This window comes from Prionailurus viverrinus, chromosome E2, assembly GCF_022837055.1.
Source record: "Prionailurus viverrinus isolate Anna chromosome E2, UM_Priviv_1.0, whole genome shotgun sequence".
NCBI classification, from domain to species: domain Eukaryota; kingdom Metazoa; phylum Chordata; class Mammalia; order Carnivora; family Felidae; genus Prionailurus; species Prionailurus viverrinus.
The window spans coordinates 34,616,209-34,633,241 of NC_062575.1; the positions used below are offsets into that span (position 1 = coordinate 34,616,209).

The 17,033-nt window shown below is 44.1% G+C and overlaps 1 protein-coding gene across 5 annotated transcripts in view; it reads right to left on the minus strand.

Moving 5' to 3' along the window:
- The window catches only part of TENT4B (terminal nucleotidyltransferase 4B), a 75,581-nt gene extending 59,182 nt beyond the window's left edge, over positions 1 to 16,399 (minus strand). For 3 of the 5 annotated variants that reach the window (XR_007147464.1, XM_047836416.1, XM_047836414.1), the window contains exon 1: positions 15,578 to 16,396. Coding sequence is in view for 4 of the 5 variants with exons in the window: in XM_047836416.1 (XP_047692372.1) it covers positions 15,578 to 16,212 (635 nt within the window). In the remaining variant the exon portion in view is untranslated. Of the gene's footprint in view, positions 1 to 15,577 lie in introns of all 5 variants that reach the window. The other 2 variants (XM_047836418.1, XM_047836417.1) reach the window with 2 other exon arrangements.
- Positions 16,400 to 17,033: the final 634 nt, after the last annotated feature.

Sequence of the window (17,033 nt, forward strand, 5' to 3'; positions counted from 1 at the left end):
GGATTCTCTCTCTCCCCCTGTCTGTCCCTCCCCCCACTCACGCACACACTCTCTCAAAATAAATAAACACTTAAAAAAAAAATGAAGGCATTTCAATTAACAGCAATGCAAAACCTCATGTGGATTCTGATTTTAACCACTAAAAAAACACTTATGGCACAACTGGAGAAACATTAACATCGGATATTTGATGCAACTAAGGAATTAATGTTCATTTGTTTAGGTGTAATCATGGTATTGTGACTATGGTTTCTTTTTAAGTCCTTATCTAAAGACACATACAGAAACATTATACAAAATGATGTGACACTTGGAATTCACTCCAAAATAATGTGGGGTGGGAATGAATGCAGGGGGGGCTGGTGAAGTAGTCTGGTCCACAACTGATCACCGCTGAAGCTGCATGATGCATACATGGAGGTTCATTATTCTATTCTTTCCACTTCCACGTTGCTTGTAATTTTCCACAGTAAGTAGATTTTACCAAATTAATTGGAATAATTTCAGATCTCAAAATTCCTTTGGTTGAGGTCAACCATTACAGTAGAGCCTGCTGACTATCTCAGTTATGCTAAATACCGTATAGCCAACCTGCTCTTTCAGAGCTTATCATTTGAAACCGATACAATCAGTTTTTCTTTTCCAACCCTCCACCACCTAACCAATCTTTCAAAATGTGAGCAAAAATCTCCACTCAAAGCTTGCCCTTACATCACTAGTCAAAAGCAACCTCTCTCTCATGCACTGCCTATCCAACCAGACCATAATTTTCCAGAAGGCAAGGAATATGTTTTACTGTCATTACTTCTCACAAAATGTCTAGCACAATAGTCTGCACATAGCAGTTGATTATCCAACCAAAAAACATGTGGATCAGTTCTGGCCTGTGCAGAGATGAGTGGCAAAACCAACAAGTAATATAGTATCAAAAGCAGAGGACACATTTACAAAGTCTACAGGTCATGAAGAATGGATGAACACACTGTGGTAGATCCATACGATGGAATACTACTCGACGTTAAAAAGTAACAACAATATTACACACAACAGTATGGCTGAATCTCCAAAACGTTGTGGTAAGAGACAGAACTTAGGCACAAAAGACTACAGAGTATATACCATTTCATTTACATGAAATCCTGGAAAAGGCAAGTGGTTGCTTAGGACAAGAGATGAGGTAAAGGGACTTGCTGTAAGAGCATCAGGGTACTTTTTCAGTGATGGAAATGTTCTGTATCTCTTCCTGTATCTTGATTGTTATAGTTACACAACTATATATATTTGCCCAAAGTCCCTAAATGGTACAATTAAAATGGGTGGCTTTTATTATAAATCATGCCCTGATAAAACTATTTCACAATCATAAAACTAGATTTAAAAATTATAAACATTTATAATAGGACAGACCAAGAACTCTTACAAATCAATAAGACACACATAAAAGAAAGGTAGGCAATGCTCTTTCTGCCATCTTTCCGTGCCCCATAATGGTGTGCATGAATGTCCCAGCAGATCCGCTCCAGAGCACTAACAGTACTAAGAAGAGAGGCAAACGCCAAGTTCTTATTAGGCCATGCTCCAAAGTCATCTTCCAGTTTCTAACTGTGACGATGAAGCATGATTACATTGGCAAATTTGAAAATCACTGATGATCACAGAGCTGGGAAAACTGCTGTGAACCTCATAGACAGGTTAAACAATGTGAAGTGATCTGTCCCAGATTTGATGCACAACTCAAAGATCTAGAAAAACTCCAGAATAATTTGCTCCCGTCCCACCAGTTTGGTTTCACTGTACTGGCAACCTTAGTTGGCATCATGGACCGTGAAGAAGCAGGACGAAAACACACAGAAGAGAAAATCCTGGGTTTTTTTTCTAGGGATGTAATACATAAGCACAGATAAAATGCCTCAATGGAAGAAAGAAAAGAAAGGAAGGAAAGAAGGAAGGAAAGAAGGAAGGAAAGAAGGAAGGAAGGAAGGAGGCAAGGCAAGGCAAGGCAAGGGATGGGTGCCCGGGTGGCTCAGTCAGTTAAGCACCGGACTTCAGCTCAGGTCCTGATCTCAATAGTTCGTGAGTTCTAGCTCCGCGTGGCACTCTCTACTGTCAGCACAGAGCCCACTCAGATCCTCCGTCTCCTTTTCTCTCTGCCCCTCCCCACTCACACTCTTTCTCTCCCTCTCTCAAAAATAAACAAACATTAAAATTTTTTAAAAAGAGGAGCACCTGTGACACAAGAACAGACACTCAGATCAATGGAACAGAACAGAGAACCCAGAAATGGACCCACAAACATATGGCCAACTAATCTTTGACAAACAGGAATAAAGACAGTCTCTTCTGCAAGTGGTGCTGGGAAAACCGGACAGCGACATGCAGAAGAATGAACCTGGACCACTTTCTTACACCATACACAAAAATAAACTCAAAATGGATGAAAGACCTAAGTGTAAGACAGGAAGCCCTCAAGGAGAAAGCAGGCAAAATCCTCAAGGAGAAAGCAGGCAAAAATCTCTTTGATCTTGGCTGTGGCAACTTCTTACTTAACACGTTGCCAGAGGCAAGTGAAACAAAAGCAAAAATGAACTACTGGGACCTCATCAAAATAAAAAGCTTCTGCACAGAGAAGGAAACAATCAGCAAAACTAAAAGGCAACCAACAGAATGGGAGAAGATATTTGCAAATGACATGTCAGATAAAGGGTTAGTATCCAAAATCTATAAAGAACTGATCAAACTCAACACCCAAAAAACAAATAATCCAGTGAAGAAATGGGCAAAAGACATGAATAGACACTTCTCCAAGGAAGACATCCAGATGGCCGACACATGAAAAAATGCTCAACATCACTCATCATCAGGAAAATACAAATCAAAACCACAATGAGATACCACCTTACACCTGTCAGAATGGCTCACATTAACAACTCAGGCAACAACAGATGTTGGCGAGGATGTGGAGAAAGAGGATCTCTTTTGCATTGTTGGTGGGAATGCAAGCTGGTGCAGCCACTCTGGAAAACAGTATGGAAGTTCCTCAAAAAACTAAAATAGAACTACCCTACGACCCAGCAACTGCACTACTAAGCATTTATCCAAGGGATACAGGTGTGCTGTTTTGAAGGGACACATGCACCCCCATGTTTATAGCAGTACTATCCACAATAGCCAAAGTATGGAAAGAGCCCAAATGTCCATCCATGGATGAATGGATAAAGAAGATATGGTATAGATATACAATGGAGTATTACTTGGCAATCAAAAAGAATGAAATCTTGCCATTTGCAACTACGTGGATGGAACTGGAGGGTATTGTGATAAGTGAAATTAGTCAGAGGAAGAAAAAAATCATATGACTTCACTCATATGAGGACTTTAAGAGGCAAAACAGATGAACATGAGGGAAGGGAAACAGAAATAATATAAAAACAGGGAAGGGGACAAAACAGAAGAGACTCATAAATATGGAGAACAAACTAAGGGTTGCTGGAAGGGGTGTGGGAAGGGGGATGGGCTAAATGGGGAAGGGGCACTAAGGAATCTACTCCTGAAATCATTGTTGCACTATATGCTAACTAATTTGGATGTAAATTAAAAAAAAATATGTAGGTTTGGAGTTTGATCTCAATAGTGACTAAGGTTTTTTAAAAAACAAAAACAAAAGCAAAACAAAAAAAAAGAGGGGCACCTGGGTGGCTCAGTTGGTTGAGCGTCCCACTTCAGCTCAGGTCATGATCTTGTAGTTCATGAACTGGAGCCCCACAGGGGGCTCACTGCTGTCAGCCTGTCAGCGCAGAGCCTGCTTCAGATCTTCTATCCCCTTCTCTCTGCCGACCTTCCCCCCGCTTGCACTCTCCCCAAAAATAAATCTTTTTTTTTTAATTTTAAAAAAGAAAAGAAAAAGAGCTAGGCTAGGAAAATAAGAAATTCAAACAAAATTAATAAATAGCCAATTAATGTGAAGGTATATACAAATTACATCAGTAAAATACTATTTTCCCCTATAAAATTGGCATAAACTATTTTCTTTATATTGGTTTTAGTAATTTAATATTTATTTAATTTTTTTTAAACGTTTACTTATTTTTGAGACAGAGAGAGACAAAGCATGAACAGGGGAGGGGCAGAGAGAGAGGGAGACACAGAATCTGAAACAGGCTCTAGGCTCTGAGCGGTCAGCACAGAGCCCGACGTGGGGCTCGAACTCACGGACCGTGAGATCATGACCTGAGCCGAAGTCGGACGCTTAACCGACCAAGCCACCCAGGCGCCCCTAGTAATTTAATATTTAGCACTGGGAGGGTTTAGGGGAAACTGGGACTCTTACACACGGCTGACCCAATCTTTCCACAAGAAAGGGTGCAAAAGCCTTACGAGATACAAACACCGTCCAGTCTAAAACTATGTGTCAAGACAATTCACACAGAAAGAATAGTCTTTAACCCATGGTACTGAGATAACTGCATCTCCACAGGCTAAAGAATGAAGCTGGATCTGTACCTCACACCATATACAAAAGATGAACTCAAAATGGATCTAAGACCTAAATGTGAGGGTCGGTAGAACAGGCAATTCTTTAGGGTGCCTGGGTGGCTCAGTCAGTTGAGTGTCCAACTCTTGATTTCAGTTCAGGTCATGATCCCAGGTCCCACACTGGGCAGAACCCACATCAGGCTCAGCGTGGAGCCTCCTTGAGATTCTTTCTCCCTTCTTCTGCCCTTCTCTCCTGCTCATGCTTTCTCTTAAAAAAAAAAAAAAAAAAATACTAAGAACATGGAACTCTTGGGGCACCTGGGTGGCTCAGTCGGTTAAGCGGCCAACTTCGGCTCAGGTCATGATCTCGCGGTCCGTGGGTTCGAGCCCTGTGTCGAGCTCTGTGCTGACAGCTCAGAGCCTGGAGCCTGTTTCAGATTCTGTGTCCCCGTCTCTCTGACCCTCCCCCGTTCATGCTCTGTCTCTGTCGCAAAAATAAATAAACGTTTAAAAAAAAAATTAAAAAAAAAAAAAGAAGAACATGGAACTCTTGATCTCAGGGTCGTGAATTTGAGCCCCATGTTGGGCAGAGAGATTATTTTTAAAAAATAAACAAAATTAAAAAAAAAAAAAAGACCTAAATGTAAGAGCTAAAACTATAAGACTCCTGGAAGTAAACCATAGGGTTAATTTTCATGATCTTGGATTAGGCAGTGGTTTCTTGGCTATGACACCTAAAGCACAAGCAAGAGAAAAAAATAATAGATAAACTGGAATTCATAAAATAGAAAAAAACAACAACAAAAACCCCTGTACTTCAAAGAACCTATCAAGAAAGTAAAAAGACAATCCACAGAAAGGGAGAAGTACCTGCAAATCATTTACCTAATAAGGGTCTAGTATCTAGAATATTATAAGAACCCTTATAACTCAACAAAAAGACAACCCAACTAAAAAATGGCCTATAAAAGCACATGAAAAGATGTTCACCATTAGTTTTTGCAAACGCAAATCAAAACCACACTGACATACTACTTTACACCCCCTAGGATGGTCATAATCGAAAACACAGATAATGAAATAAGCTGATAAAAACATGGAGAAACTGGAAACTTCATACATTGCTGGTGGGAACAAAAAATGTTACGGCTGCTTTATGTGATCCAGCAATTCCACTCCTAGGTATTTACCCAAGAGAAATAGAAACGTATGTCCACATGCAAACTTGTATATAAACGTCCATCGCAGCGCTATTTGTAACAGCCAAAAAGTGGGAACAATCCCATTACCCCTCAAATGATAAATGGACACACAAAATGTGGTGTATTATACAACGGAAAATTCAGCCACCAAAAGGAATGAAATACGGACACATGCGACAACACGACGAACTGTGAGAACATTACACTAAGTAAAAGCAGCTAGACACAAAAAGCTACGTATGATAGGATGATTCCATTCCTTTTTTTAAGGGCTTTTTTTAAAGTTTATTTACTTGAGAGAGAGAGCAGGGGAGGGGCGGAGCAAGAGGGAGAGAGAACTCGAGCAGGCTCTGCACTGTTAGCACAGAGCCCGACGTGGGGCTCAATCCCATGAACCGTGAGATCATTACCTGAGCCAAGATCCTGAGTCGGACACTTCACTGACTGAGCCACCAAGGCAACCCAACATGATTCCATTCTTATGAAATGTTCAGAATAACAAATCCATAGCGAGAGAAAGTCTGTATGAGTTTGCCAGGGGCTGAGGGTGAAAGGTAGAGTGGGGACTGATAATGGGTATGGGGTTTCTTTCTGGGGTGATGAAAATGTTCTGGAATTAGGTAACAGAGATGGTTATACAATCCTGTGTTATTCTAAAACCCCTGAACTGTGCATCTTAAAAGGGTGAATTTGATGGCATGTGAATTACATCTCAGTTAAAATAGTAGAAAATGAAAGAAATAATCCTGTCTGGAGCAAAGGCTCATCTAAAAATGCGATTTTTAGGGCCACCTGGGTGGCTCAGTCGGTTTGAGCGTCCAGACTTCAGCTCAGGTCATATCCCATGGCTTGTGAGTTCAAGCCCTGCGTCAGGCTCTGTGCTGACAGGTCGGAGCCTGGAGCCTGCTTTGGATTCTGTGTCTCCCTCTCTCTATCTGCCCCTCTCCTGCTCACTCTCTCTCTCAAAAATAAATAAAAACATTAAAAAAAATTTTAGCGTGATTTTTATACAAAACAAAAAATTGGAAACAAAGTAAATGTCCAACGGGGGGATCAGTGAAATAAATTAAGGTGCATTAAATCCATGAATACCATGCCCACACATAGCAGGTACACAGAGTCCTACTAAAGGTCATGAGGTATTAAAAATTGCCTTAGAAATAAATTTTTGGGGTGCCTGGGTGGCCTGACTTCAGCTCAGGTCATGATCTCACGGATTGTGGGTTTGAACCCCACATCGGGCTCTGTGCCGACAGCTCAGAGCCCGGAGCCTGCTTCGGATTCTATGTCTCCCTCTCTCTCTGCCCCTCCCCAGCTTGCACTCTGTCTCTGTCTCTCTCAAAAATAAAATAAAAAATGTTAAAAAAATTTTTAAAAAATAAAGAAATTTTACATGAAAGATGTTTGTCCTATTAATAATTTTTTTTCAGTCAAAAAAAGTAGGCCCACAATATTCTAATGCCCTCCTCCCAAAGAAGAAAACAACCTTAGAGTAAAACCAGTTCTAACTCCTGGACTGCAGATTGTGAGACAATAAATTTTCATTATTTAAAACAACTTTTTTTAACTCTTTGCACTAAAAAATAAATTCTAAGTATACTCACTATAGAAGTCCATATTAATAAAAAGAAAAAAGGAAATATATGTATACATACACTAAAAGTTTAAAAATATTCACACCAGTATGTTAACAGTAGTTCATATCCTGGCAATAGTATTATGGAGGCTATTTTTTTACTTCTTTGGTTTAGGTATATTTTCCAGTTTCTTGGCAATTAGTATTAATTAGTAGTATTTAAACTATATGTTGATTTTATTTATTTATTTTTAAATGTTTATCTTATTTTTGAGAAAGAAAAGGAGAAGGGGGAGGGCCAGAGACAGAGAGGGATCGAGAATCCAAACAGAGGATCTAAAGCAGGCTCCGTGCTGACAGCAGAGAGCCCGATACAGGGTTCCAACTCATGAACTGTGAGATCATGACCTAAGCCAAAGTTGGAGGCTCGACTGACTGAGCCACCCAGGCACTCCTTTATGTTAATTTTAAAAACAAGTATTCTAAGGGACAGTGGTATTAACACCTCACACAAAGAAGTAAAAAAAGGATGAATAACTAACTTCAAGGAATAAAGATCTCAAAATTTCGAAAGTCATCAGACACCTAACACTTCATTAAATACCAATCATTGGAAACTAACTTTTAAACCTCTATGACCATGATCCTAACAGATTCTTATTCCTGCTTTGGCAGAAATTTATAACACTTGACGGTACTGAAAGTAATGTTATTTTGACAAAATCAAAACACTAAGGGAAAAATGAGGGACCAGGTCCCAGATCTCAGTCCAGAAAATGGTTCTGATGAAACACAGTTTACTCTAGGATAAATTTGAAGATAAAAGTATTCACTCTGCACAGTCTGAACACATTGTTCAGATATAAAAATACTGTAGAAAAACTTCACCATTGGGGCACTTGGGTGGCTCAGTCAGTTAAGCGTCTGACTTTGGCTCAGGTCATGATCTCGCAGTTCATGAGTTTGAGCCCTGCGTTGGGCTCTGTGCTGACAGCTCGGAGCCTGGAGCCTGCCTTGGATTCTGTCTCCCTCTCTCTCTTCCCCTCCCCCACTCACACTTTCTCTCTCTCTCTCTCTTTCTCTCTCTCTCAAATAAAATGAACATTAAAAAAAATATTAGGGGTGCCTGGGTGACTCAGTCAGTTAAGTGTCTGACTTCAGCTCAGGTCATGACTTCACAGTTTGTGAGTCTGAGCCCCACATCAGGCTCTGCACTGACAGCTCACACAGCCTAGAGCCTGCTTTGGATTCTGTGTCTTTTGGTCTCCACTACTCACATTCTGTCTCTCTCTCTCTCTCTCTCTCTCAAAAATGAAATTTATATTTATATTTATATTTATATTTTTTAAAAAAACCTCACCATCAACAACAAAAACCAACACTAACAATAGTGTTTACTCCCCAAAATATAGCCAAGCCAACAGAAAATAAAGCTTACTCATAACATATGAAAGGACAGGACTCTAAATTCTGAAATCAACTCTGCAGTTGTTTTTTTTTAACATGTTTTTTATTTTTTTTATTTTTATTTATTTTTTAAAGATGGGACTTTAATTTTTTTTAATGTTTATTTTTGACAGAGAGAGAGAGACAGAGACAGAGACAGAGACAGAGACAGAGACACAGTGTAAGCAGGGGAGGAGCAGAGAGAGAGGGAGACACAGAATCCAAAGCAGGCTCCCGACTCTGAGCTGTCAGCACAGAGCCCGATGCAGGGCTCAAACTCACAGACCGCGAGATCATAACCTGAGCCGAAGTCGGATACTCAACAGATTGAGCCACCCAGGCGCCCCTTTTACGTGTTTTTTTTTTTTTAATATGAAAATAAAGCTCTACTTCATACTAGTTTCTAACTAGTTTCTAAGAAAAAGCAACATGTAAAGGAAACACAGCAAAGTACTTCAAAGATAAACCAAAGTAAAAGTTAAAATGAGTTTCACTTAAAAATTTTTAATTAAGGACATTCTCAATACTGCCAACAAGTTTTTAAACGAAAGTTAAAGTTAAAATTAGGTGAGGTTATTTATGAGGTTAATATGATAAAAACACAACGAACCATCACTACCTATAACAGAACAGCTAAAATAAAAAACAGCGATAACACTCAATGCTGGCTAGGATGCAGAGAAACTGGATCTCACAGGGCTGGTAGGCATGTAATATGATACAAAACTCTAAAAGAGAGTTTAGCAGTTTCTTTCAAAACTAAGTATGTACTTACCATATGACCCAGCACTTTTAGGCATTTATCCCCCCGCCCCCATGAAACCTTATGTTCACATAACAACGTGTATGTGAATATTTATCGCAGCTTTATCTGTAACAGCCCAAAACTGGAAACTTTTGGGTTATGTCCTTCAACGGGTGAATCATTAAACAAACAGTGGTACATCCACACTTTGGAATACTACTCAACATTAAAAAGGAATGAACTATTAATACATGAAAACAATTTGGATAGATCTCCAAGGAATTATGGTAAGAGGAAAAAAGCCAAAGTAACATACTGTGTGATTCCATTTATCTAACACTTTCAAAATGACAAAATTAGAGAGATGGAGAGATTAGTGGCTGCTCAGGGTTAGAGATGAGGGTGGGTGTGTGCAAGGGAAAAAGGGGGTAGCATGAGGGATCTCTGAGGTGATGGTACCTTGATGGTGGGGGTGTCACACAAATCTACACATGATAAAATTGCACACACACACAAACACAAATGAGTGCATGTAAAACTGGGGAAATCTAAGCAAGGCTACAAATTGTAACAATGTCAATTTCCTGGTTTTGCTATGAAGCTATAGTTATATAAGATGTTACCACTGCATGAAACTAGGTGAAGGGAAGATGGGATCTCTCTGTACAGTTTTTTGCAATTTTCTGTCAATCTGTATTTCAAAATAAAAAGTAAAACAAAACAAAACAAAACAATCAGATGGGGCTATGCATGAGAAGCTTGATACAGCAAACAGAAAAAATTTAACACAGCATTTGGAACATGGTAAAAACGCTATCTACCATGAGCACTCTGACTTTATTGAGTACTTTTAATAAATCAACTAATTTGAAAACACGGGTTCTGCAGACTATTCAAACTACTTCAGCAGAGAGAATGATTGAAACTAGAATTCCTGAGTTTAGTTATCAGATACCACATGAAAAATCTCTTACATACATGGCAAGATTTTTTTCAGATTTGAAACTGTTCGAGTAAGAAGCCAGTATAAACATCTCCATATTGTTTTTTCCTCAAACCTCCAGCTTCAATCTCCATATGGCTTGAAGCCCTTAGTATACAAAAGTCTCTTAGATCATCAAATAACTTAAAAAATGAAAACAGATATATCACTTGCTGTTCGAATCCAAATTAATGTAAAGCCTAGCTCAGGGCCATCCTCAATTTCAATATTCTCTTAGGGGAAAAAAAAAAAATCCATGTCATGTTCAAAATGGTAAAATGAATTTGAAGATGCTGGTGTCCTGAAGCAGCTGAGTCCCTAGCAAATATTCCTAAGGACAGAAAGAACATTCTACCGGCAGTCCTCTGAATTCCTCAAGCAGGCTCTGAGCTGTCCGGTCAGCTCTGTAGGAAAAGAGCAAAGACAGGAGTCTCAGACCAGCTGCTGGGAACTAGATTCTAATTCTTCAAATTAGCACCCTCTTTGGTTTATAGCCCCCTTCAGGATTACTCCACACCTATGTGTGTGTAAGTGATTATACATCCAGTCTCTAGTGCCGTGGGTGTGATCCTGAAATAGTTTCCTCCACTAAATATTACTCCAACGGATTCAACAGAAGGAAGAATAGAAAGCTGAGTGAAATTACACAACAGCTTGCTTTTCTATTTTCCATAGAAAAAGTGGCTGAAATTTTTCTCAGCTTCAGCAGGTATAAGAATATCTAACTACAACCATCTGACCAGTCCCATATCAGCAAGGGAGCCCCTAAATTTTCTTCCCATGGGTTCTTCTGGACTCCTAACACTAGGATTTACTAGTAGGGGTTTCAGGGGAGTATTTGTGATATAAGGCCATCCGTCACACCAGGACCAGCACTGTTCTAACACGCACTCCGCCGCCCTCCCCCCGCTCCCCCCGCTCCCCCACTGCCTTGGACTTTTCTAGTATCCCCTTCCTATCCTTCCTTCACTGCAATATATACTAAACCTTCTGCGGAAACCCAAGGTAGACTCCAAAAAGCTCTATTTACTCACTAGTCTTTTGTTTTTCAACAGCTAAAAACTTAATAGGGGATGAAAAAGATACCACATCCTGAAATACCAAGGAATTCTGACAGTGACAGTGTTCACTGATCACAGATTTTAGACAGAACACGAGTTGTGGCGTGAAGTATCTTAGTCGAACACACCATACCAGATTTGGGGAAATTCTCAAATACAAACTGCACTGTTAGTATAGAATCAACACTGTAGAAAACCTAATGTCTTTTTTTTTTTTCTTCCAAGATTTTATTTAAAATCCAATTAGCTAACATAGAGTGTAGTATTGGTTTCAGGAAAACTTCCTGTCTTACTGAAATCACATTTCAGTACCGAAATGCAGCAAAATTCAGAGACCCGAAGATTCCAGTTCACTAAAGAATTACTGTGGGCTACATTTGTGAATGCACAAAAATTAATACAGCAAGCACTTGGAAAAAGGCTTCTAAATTCTCTCATACTCAACCCACGTTAATCTATCGGATCACTTACTTTGGAGCCTAGCATCAACACCAACCTACTGATCACACAGTATAGAAACCAGCAGAAAGAGGCCACGATGCCAGTGCTGAAGAAGAGTGTCAGCATCTTGGAACTACTGTGATACAGTGTACAATGCATGTGAGGAAGGACCCGGCCCACTGGGCCACTGGAAAGACTACACCTTGGCTTGGCCCCCAAACTTCAACTCCCTGTTAGACAGTTCCACCTAAACCCCACCGTATTTTTCATTCCAAATCAACAATCCCATCCTTTATTGGCAATAATAAAAGCAACGTTTCCCCACTCTAGTTCAAAGCTGTGGTGTGATCAGTGAACCCGGGAGCCAGAATCCTCTCCACCCTCACCTTACAGCATTTCTCACACTCATTCATTCTTTACCAGTTCCCATCCCCATCATCGCAGTTCAAGAAATTATTCCTTAAGCCCAAGTTTTCCAACGGGGTCTTCTTGATGTCCCACCGTCAGATTCCTGCTCCAAAACATTATTTTGAACATGTCATCGAAGCCTTGAAAAAAAATATCTACAGATCTGGCAGTGCAGCCAACACAAACCTATCCTGATGAGCTTGGAGAAGCTCCAAGCACCTTCCACAAGAAGCTTCTAGAGACAGGGGGACTCGGGACCAAGGGCTCTGAATCTCCATACGTTAACTGCGTTCGCTTTTTGTCGTGGCTTCTTTCTCCATGGTAATGAACAATTAAATCTTTGAAAAGGGTTTCGTGGCTCATTTTCATGGACAACCAGAAGGAGCAGGTGGACTGCTTCCTACACCACAGCCAGCCTTGGAGGAGCATGAAGTCCAAGAAGTAGAATACTGAAAGCAACTTTAAAAAGGGGGGAAAAGAAAAAAGGAACATGAGCAAACCCCCTAGCTCTGCGGGTACATGGAGAAGGCTGAGATGGTGAGCTTATACGGATTTAACTTTGAAAGAGGAATATGAAAGCGTCAGGATGAAATCCAAATATCATACTCTACATTTAAGAAATGTCCATCCTAACTAGTGACCTAGTGGGTAAGAGGAAACATGTACATAAAAGGAAAAATAACCACAAGCAGGCTACAGCAAGAGCATGAGGCAAGTACTTCAAGACTCCAAAGGAGGAACACCAAGAGAATCAAGGACCTGGACGATGGAGAAGTATCTTAGGATCCTGAACTGTATCTTAGGAATGTTCAGGGAGTATGCTGACCACTTTGGCTGAGGCAGAGATCACAGAGACCAAAGATGAGCGACAGTATATGTATACAGCTGTCCTAGAGTTCCAGCCCGTTGTTCAATGTGCTGCCTTCTCCTCCCCCTACCTGGACTGTCAGCTCAGAGGCCAGGAACCACTACAATCTGTTGACCTATCAGCTAAATGTGAGTCCCAAGAACTCAGAATGTTAGTAACAGTTTTAGCAAATTTAATCTCAGCATAGCATAACATTGAGATGCCCTGTGAATTCAGATTTTTAAATACCTGTACTAAAAATAGCAAAACTTCTGGAAAAGTCAAGACATAAGGACTCACAAATCAAAGCAAGAATTTTTAAACACCCAGCCACTCTTACAAAAACACTCTTACGAACTGCCTGATAGAAAATTTTACTACTGATATCTTCTAAAGGAAAAGGCAAAAGAATGGAAGGTCTGATGAAGTGATAAACAGTTTTAAAAACAGGTTTACAATCAGTTTTTAAACAGTAATCTATCTGGGAAATGGAAATTCCTCCCCTAAATCCTTTTGGGGGCAATACATTTGAATCAAGAATAAGAACATCCTGCCTCTACACAAGTTCAAATGTGAGCCTTTTACAGTATCCCCAACATTACAAAGCAGGTAGAGGAGAGGACAATTTCTAACCCATCAAAAAGAAGAACAGCCAGTATTCTGGATTTCTTCTCTATCTCTGCTAGACATATATGCAAAAGCTTCGGTAAAATGAAACCAGGGAACTCCAAGGTTTTAGTTGACAGTGATTGCTTAACTGGAGCTTTTCCTGTGAAATGAAACTACCAGAACCTTCAAAACATCAATTTGCTTGTCGCTAAACCACAGGTTTATGCTCCGTCTTGGAAATGCGAACAGGATGGAACCCATGAGCCTTTTATTAAAACGTGATGACCATGGAGAGCGCCCTTGAAGCATAGCAACAGAGGACTCAACCCTAAAAGGTTCCCCTCTGGAAAGTGAGGACAGGTTTGACATGTAACCCCAGCGTGCCAGTCCTAAAACGCTGGACTGCATTTTCCATAAAAGGTGGGAGTTGTAATAGTAGCATATAGCAGACACCAGCCCACTAGAAGCAGATGGGAACCCACCAACTCATTTTACCCAGACCTCCAAAAAGGTACACAGAACTGTCTGTGCTTGCCAAAGCAGGGCAGATCTGAATGGGTGAATCTAAGAAAACGTTTCACAAAAGATTACTAATGGTAATTTCATGTGCCTACTGTAGCCCCCAGTGTAAAACTGGATCTGAAAAATGAAAAGCAATTTGAAAGCTCATTCTCCATACTCAAGCGACACACACACACACACACACACACACACACACGCCCCAAATTTTTTATTTTACAAAATATAAATGACTCAGTAACCTATTCCAGCACAGGGGCCCTTCTAGAAGGGAAAGCTAGCTGGAAACATTCCCTGCTTATGTACATAGTTCACTAGGGATCAGGTAAGATTCCATTTTGTAACAGCTGAACTTTAAACAGAAAGTCATTAATGGTGCAACATTCACTCATTAGCATAAAGTTACCCCCTACAATGAAAAGCATTGGCTGTATCTGCCAGGATGACAACTTTACAGTAAGAAGCTGGAGCCAAGGTCCATGAACTCCTAGAAAGTTCTATCGGCCTCAGAAGAGCTCACCATCTCCACCAGCCTAAACTTAGCTGTCACCTCATTCCTCAATCCCCACAGAAAAAAAAGCATCGCTAATGCAGGATTTTTTTTTTTTTTAATAAAAAAAATTAAAGATGGGCAAAAGGGTCAACAGCAGGCAAAGCCTTACGGGGCTGAAATGATTCCTGTTTGGGATTGGGGGAGGGGGAGGAGCTTTCTGGATGTTTCTATTCTTGGCAAGGAAAGCACCTCCAGGTCCTGTACCATCAAATGGCACTAACACAGGAATGTTCTCAGGAAATCAATGATTTGTCCATGCTAATAGATTTCATCTTGGGGTGTGCTGGTGGGGAGCAAGATGGGGAGGATTGGAGGGGGGAGAATGGGGAAGGTGTGTGTGAATAGGGGGGATGGGAGCAAAGAGTAGATGGATAAGGGGGCCGGGGAAGGTGTGGACTGTTAAGAGGGAGAGTGTGGATGACTAAGGGACGTGAGGGCAGGGTGTGGATGGCGGAGGGTATGTCCAGAAAAGGCCTGGAAAGCTGGGGGGGGGGGGGGGGGGGGCGGGGAGGTGTGGACCGCTATGGAGTGGGGGAAGGTGTGAATGGTGGAGGGATGGAGGGATGGCTGGCCATCAGCCCCCTCAGAAGCAGCAACGAAGGCAGGCCAAGAGGGGTGGCCTCGCCCAGGCTCCCCCTAATCCACCTTCTGTGGGCGTGTGCCCGGATGCGCGTATGCAAGGGCCAGGCCACCAGGCCGCAGGGCTACCACTCACCCCACGACTCCCTGGTTGTAGTTCCTCCGCTTCCACGGGGTCCCGCTGTACACGCCCCCGCTGCCGTCGGCCCGGCCGCCCCCCGCGGCCCGCCCTCCGCTGGGCTGCAGCAGGCTGTAGTTGAGTCCGTAGGTGCTGGCCTTATTGTCGCGCTTCCTCTTGTTGCTGCTGCCCGAGGCCGGGTCCGCGGGCTCCGCGGCGGGGACGGCGGCGGAGGAGTGTGGGGACGAGGACACGGAGGGGGACGGGGACGCCGAGGAGCCCGCGGCAGCCCGGCGGGCCCAGGCCGCGGGCTGGTGGTGGTTGTTGTTGTTGTTGGTCGTCTCCAGGGGCAGGAAGTCCCGCTGCTCCGCGGACTGCGCGTGGCCGCCCAGCAGGCGCTCCCCGGAGCGGTACATGCCGGCCGGGGCCGGGGCCGGGGCCGGGGCCGCGCCGCCCGGACTGCCGGTGCTGCTGCCGCTCCCGCCGGTGGCCGTGCTGCTGCCGCCGCCGCCGCCGCTCGCGCCGCCGCTGCTGTGACAGTGGTGGTTGAAGTAGAGGTTCCTCAGCCCCTGGGTCGTCTCCCAGATCTGCATCCACAGACTGTTGGACGGTCCGAGCTGCTCTGGCTGGAACCAGGCGATCCTCGGATCCATCAAACGGCGGCGGCCGCTGCCCCCGCCCCTCCCGGCCGCCCGCAGGGCCGCCGCCGCCGCCGCGCCTCAGGCGCACGCCCGGCCTCGGCGGCTGCTGCTGCTGCTGCTGCTGCTGCTGCTACTGCTGCTCGGGGCCCGCCGCGGGCGGCGCGGTCGCGCAGGGAGCCCGGCCGGCGCCGGCGGCGTCGCTCCCGCCCTCGGGGGCTCCGCGGGCCCACCCCCCTCCCTCCGCCCCTCCGCCGAGCCCCTGTCACTGGGGTCCCCGTGCAAATGGCGGCGGCGGCTCTGGAGTAGGGCAAGCGGCAGCGGCGGCGGCGGCGGCGGCGGCGGCAGCAGCGGCGGCGGCGGCGGCGGCAGGACGCGCCTGCTCCGTAGCGTCCTCGCTCCTCCGGCCCCGGGGCGGGGCCTCCGCCCGCTCCGCCCCGCCCACCCCCCGCCCCGCCCCGCCCCGCCCCGCCCCGCCCCGCCCCGCCCCGCCCCCGCCGCGCCGCGCCGCGCCGCCCGGCTAGCCCCGGCGGCCGCGGCGTGCGTCACAGAGGCCGTGGTGCGGCGTGGCGGGGGTTGCAACCGCCCGACTTAACCGTCCCCGTGGCTCCTGAGGAAGGGGCCGCTCGTACCTGGGCGTTTAGGCGCCCGTGAAGCGTGCGCCGCCCTCGGTCTGGGTTTCTCGGTCCCTGAGACCGGGCGAGGCCGGACGGACACCGGCTCCGCAGGGAATGGATTGTGGGAGGCACCGCCCCCTCGTCCTCCCCTCCCCCACCCAGGGCCTCCGGTACCCGCCCCCCCCCCCAACGCTCTCGCGACCCTCTCGAGAACTCCGC